General features: G+C 58.0%; 1 protein-coding gene across 1 annotated transcript in view; it reads right to left on the bottom strand.

Moving 5' to 3' along the window:
- Positions 1-2588, bottom strand: part of VOLCADRAFT_32374 (uncharacterized protein) — a gene marked incomplete at both ends in the record, with an annotated part of 3249 nt that extends 661 nt beyond the window's left edge. The window contains 6 exons of the mRNA XM_002958291.1: positions 53-189; positions 308-409; positions 956-1020; positions 1377-1556; positions 2003-2077; positions 2465-2588. Of these exons, the coding sequence (XP_002958337.1) occupies positions 53-189; positions 308-409; positions 956-1020; positions 1377-1556; positions 2003-2077; positions 2465-2588 (683 nt within the window). The remainder of the gene's footprint in view (positions 1-52; positions 190-307; positions 410-955; positions 1021-1376; positions 1557-2002; positions 2078-2464) is intronic.
- Between the last annotated feature and the right edge of the window lie 2600 nt (positions 2589-5188).

The following is a 5188-nucleotide window of genomic DNA, read 5'->3' on the forward strand; positions in this document are numbered from 1 at the left end:
AGCGAAAAGCTGAAGAGAGCAGGAAAACATGCAGGCAGATAACCCTAACAACCCCGGGGCCGTGCCGTGCCGTATGGCGTAGCTCCCGCCCCGTTTCACCCTCTTTCCTCCCCCTCCCCCTCCCAGGCCCGACCCCTCCGTGCCCAGGCGACCCTTTACATCTGGCCATCTTTGCGATCTACGTTGTTCCTCTCTCCTCACATTACCTGAGCCTATGCCTTCCCCCCTTTCTCTCTTGCGCCGCTCTCACTCACCTTGTCCAGTTGACTCGTGCACCCCCATCCCCCACCCATCTCCCCTCCCTCACCTGCACCGCCGCCACGTCCCCGGGTGCCATGGACCGCCCGATCAGCAGCTGACGGTTCTTCTGAACCAGGAACGTGGCGATGGCGCCCAACAGGCAACCCACCTGTGAACGGGGGCCCGTGTGGAAGTGGGGTCAAGGGATAGGGAGGGCTGTGTGTGTGTGTGTGAAGGGGGGGAGGGTAGGGAAAGACGGAAGAACTGGGCTTACCAAAGGCGATTTCACACTGCACCGCAACGGGACAGGCAACATACAGGCAGTAGTGTCAGAGCAGGAAGGCCAGGGCAGCAGAGGAGACACATACAGACAGACATGGACAGACAGACCCATCTCCCTCCTCTCCCTTTTCTCCCTCCTCTCCCTCCTCTCCTTCCTCTCCCTCCCCTCCCTCCCCGTGGGTCATCACCTCAAAAACCGTAAGCAACCCATACCGCAGACATAACAGATAACAGATAGCAGATCCCATTTCACCGCAGACACACGTGTTGGACACAGCGCACATGTTCAAAAGCGATACCTCATTCACATAGCAGATACACATCTGTACGTCAGTCAGTATGTACGCGTGTACGAAACGTATGCGTACATGAAATACACATCCCTACATGCCCATCCGTACATCAACTCTCCCTCCCTCAACCAGCCACCCACCAGGATGGACCCGGCAGCATCCCACATGGCATTCCCAGTGGCCTGAGCGAGTGCCGTACATACACCTGCACACGGTGCCGTACAGGACCCGGGGTACAAGGACACTGTGAGGGAACCGTGTTGCGCCAGCAAAGCAATGTTTGGCGGCAATACTGGCATTGCGTTGTACGGCGGGGGGTCCTGCCTTACAACAGCACCCTGTTTGACTCCCCTCCCTCCCCTGCCCCGGACTACCGCGGTTGCTGGTAGCTCTGGACGCGTCGGCAGTTGGCGTACATGGCCCTGTCTTCCCCGTCCTCTCTCTCAAACCCAACACACACAGAGAGACGCACAGAGACACACGCACACACACACACGCACACACACACGCACAGACACACACACAGAGACACACACACACACGCAGGTGAGTCTCACCCACCCGCAATGACCAGCCCCAGGACCGCCCCTCCGTCCTCCATCATGACCGCCACCGTGGTGGGGTCCATGCCACTGCGGATGTACTGCAGCAGCCCCATGCGGCGGGAGGTAGCGCCCGACACCACCACACGGCTCGCAACCCACAGCGAGTAGCCCTCCAGCAGACCTGACAGCAGCAGCACTGGGCGGCCAAACCCAGGAACGACGGGGGGGGGGGGGGGAAAGGGGGAGAAGGGTCCGGGGGGAAGTGATGTGCACATGAAGCGAAAGATAGACGACCAGCTGCCGATGGAGGGCCGCATCCAGTGGAGAGGGGGGCATCATTGCGATGGGTGCCTCGGGCGGAAGGGCGCGAGGGCTGCAGGGAGCGGGTCTGTGTCGGGACGGGGGTTGGTGTGGGGATGGGGAGTAGGGTATACCGAGGCGGGCAGGGAGAAGGGCCCGCAGGAGGGGAGTTCCAGCTTGTCCCTCTCTTGACCCCCTTTCCTTTCCCCGCAGGTAGCTGACCTTGCAGTGCTTCTTGCACACGGCTTCTCCTCTTTCCCCCTTTCCACCTTCCCCTCCCTTCCCCCTTTCCACCTCCCCCTCCCTTCCCCCCCTCCACCTCCCCCCTTAGTCCGTACGGACCTCCGTAGCTCCAGCCCATGTGCTCCAGTTCCCGGTGCTCCACCAGCGTGTGGAGTCCGTGGATGAAGGAGGCGCCTATGCGGGGAGGAAGGGGTAAGGGGGGTGGGGGGTGGAAGATAAACCACGTGAACGAGTGAAGCTGATGCCAAGGAGGATAAACCGATAGGAAGCCAGAAGTAAGATAGCCATAAGGGTAAGGGGGGGTTGGAGGGGATGGAGGAGGTGAGGGCGTTAGGCACTCGCATCTTGGCATCCAGAAGTCCTCAAGTCCGAGACAACCCCCCCCCATGTCCAGTTCTGCTTCTCTTGCCCTGGCAGCACCTTCACTCAGTCGTGGTTCGTCTTTCCCCCTCCCATGCCCTCTTCTCAATCGCCACCACCCATCCACAAGTCCGTTTCTGCCCCCCCAGGGGCCCCTCCCACTGCCGTACTCGCTGCCGTACTCACTGCCCGCCCACCTACCCGCTCCCAGGAAGAATATCCCGACCGCGGAGATGAGGCTCCAAATGAAACGGTCACGTGCGTAGCCGTACGGGTGCATCTCCGTAGGGCCCTTCTGGGCCTTCAACAGCCCAATGCGCAACAGCATCTGAGACGCGGGGGGGGGGGGGGGGAAGAGGGGAAGGGAGCGAAGGAACCCCAGGCGAGGGAGCGGGTGGGGTGGGTGGGGTAAGGGGAATCACTGGCGTGGGGTGGCGTGTGTGTGTGTTTGGGGGGGGGGGAAATCACAATCACACGCGAGGAAATGTATGTGGGAGGTAGACTGCTGGAGTCCAAAGCGATGAAGTAAGTCATCGACCTGTAAAGACCGCCACGTTTGTGGTGTCGTCGTCATCCCGTCTCGTGAGACTGTCTTTCCCGTCCCGCGTAGTGCAGACGAGCTGTGTTCACTGCAGGTACTGATGGTAAGGATGTACTACTAATGGTCGTAAAGGTCAAGCCTGGCTATAGCTTTGTCACACTATCTCAAACAGCGGATGCGAGATGTGCCCGGCAACACATCAACTTAAAGCAACACAACGTAAAAAGCACTGGTGGGGTACACAAAGCTGCAGGCGTACCTACATATCTCGCAGGACATTTTTGGACAAGTGGACAGTGGACACGAGGACCCCGCAGCATTCATTGATCAGAAAACGTTAATGCGAAAGAAGGATGCGATGCGAAACAAGGCAGGTTGGCAAGGTGGAGAAAACAAGATATGTATGTATGTATGTGTGCGTGTGTGTGGCATGCGGTGCATCCACCTAAGACTGCAAGGTTTTGAGAAAAGGAGTAGAATTAATCCTTTTCAGCACTTCACGCCTTGGACCCCCTCCTTTCCAAAGGGGGTCATCATTCCCGCTCTCTTTCCTTCCCTCCCCTCTTCGGCTGTCTAACCCCCCCCCCGACACCCCGACACCCCCCCCACCTGGTTCAGCACATCCGCCACGGAGTGCATTGCCTCCGCCAACATGGACGACGACCCGGACACCCAGTGCGCCCACAGCTTGGCAGCGAAGATCAGCAAGTTGGCAATGATGGCTGCGGGGAGCAACACACACACACGCTCCTATGTATGTGTAGATGTGTATGTGTCTCTCTGAAGGGGAAACCTATGGGTGATGCAAGAGGCAAAACAGTAAACTGGCGACCGACGCCTCACACGCAGTACGTGTGATGGAGCGGGGGGAAAGAGGATGAGAAAGGGGCGGGAAGTGTGTGAAACACCAAGAAAACCACTGAGGGGTGCGGGAGGGAATGAAACACGGCATGACATCATGTACGGAATACACATTTGTGAGGCACGTGGCAGGGAAGACGCCCGGTTCCCCGCCGCCGTCCCCCCTTTCCCTGACAGCGCAACCGGACTCCGACACCCCTTACCCGGGTCCATACCCCGCCACCCACGCTGCCTGCGGGGGGATGTGTACGGGATGCATGCTCTAGCCACACACATTAAGAGACACGTACCAACATTCAGCGTGTGGAGCTCGTCCCGGTGCCGCTGCGCCGCGGTGCGTTGCACACTGGTTGGGTCCAGACCCTCCCAGCCACTCAGGCCCGCTGCCCCGAACGGCCGACCGGTCCCCGGCTCGGCGGGGTTTGGTCCGCCGGCTGCAGCGGCGGCCGCTGCCGCTGCAGTGCACGTGTGCAACGTGGCAATGCTACGGCGCAATAGGACGGGGTCAGATGGCATGTGGCGGAAACAGAGATGGCTGTTTGCATCACGTGGCGACTTGTCTTTGCAGCCTTGTGGCTTGTGAACATTACAATCAAGTGCCGAGCCAAATGTGGCCAAATCAGGTTGGGGTGTAGTATTAGAAGGAGAGATTGGTTGAGTACTGTGTTAGTGGGTCGGGCAGGTGCGAATGGGAGGAAGGGGAAGAAGGGGATGGCTGGGCAGCGGTTGGTTTGTGGGGCGGTGGAATGGGGAAGGCAAGGGGCACGCTCGTGAGAACCATAGTTTCTGCAGGCCCATGCCCGCACACAGATGCACTTAAAATATTTCTTAATAGGGAGATATCGGGGTTGCTCAGAAATCTCCTGCAGGCTGGAGGAGCCGGACAAATCATGTCATGTGCTGTGCTACGCCAACTGGGTAGGCCCTCCCTTGTAGTCAACTATGCAAAGGCTAGCCATGAACACGAGCTAGCGGCCGAACAAAGGGGATATTCGTATAATTGTCGACTTACAGACGAAACCAGATTCTCGTGTGCTCACCGTTCCGGCTGCAAAATTGCTCCTCGCCATCGTCCCGGCACGAAATATCCGACACCACCAAGCCCTGACGGTGCAATATTCTTCACATTACTTTGGAATGTAAAACTAAGTCTGGAGCGGCGAGGTCTTTGCGGAGTGCTGTTGGTGCAAAGCGCGCTCAAGTGGCTATTGGCCAACATCCTCGCTGTCTCAAAATTTGGACTGAAACCTATTTTGTTGAACGGGCGTAAAATTGCGACCCAGGCTAAGGGTAGCATTTGAGGTCACTCTGTGAGTCACATCGTCGGACTTCTGAAGCATTAAAACTCTCCTACAATTTGCAGCCGTTTAAAGTGCTGAAAGTAAAATTCAACCCTTAGCACGCGGCAACACATTAAAGGATCACGGAAGGGAAGCTTCATTTTGTCATACCGTCAGCTCCGATACCAGACCCAGCCCATATGAAGAAAAGTCCGTCAACAGCACATAGGACACTTGCCCCTG

Source organism: Volvox carteri (genome assembly GCF_000143455.1).
Source record: "Volvox carteri f. nagariensis unplaced genomic scaffold VOLCAscaffold_90, whole genome shotgun sequence".
Lineage (NCBI taxonomy): Eukaryota > Viridiplantae > Chlorophyta > Chlorophyceae > Chlamydomonadales > Volvocaceae > Volvox > Volvox carteri.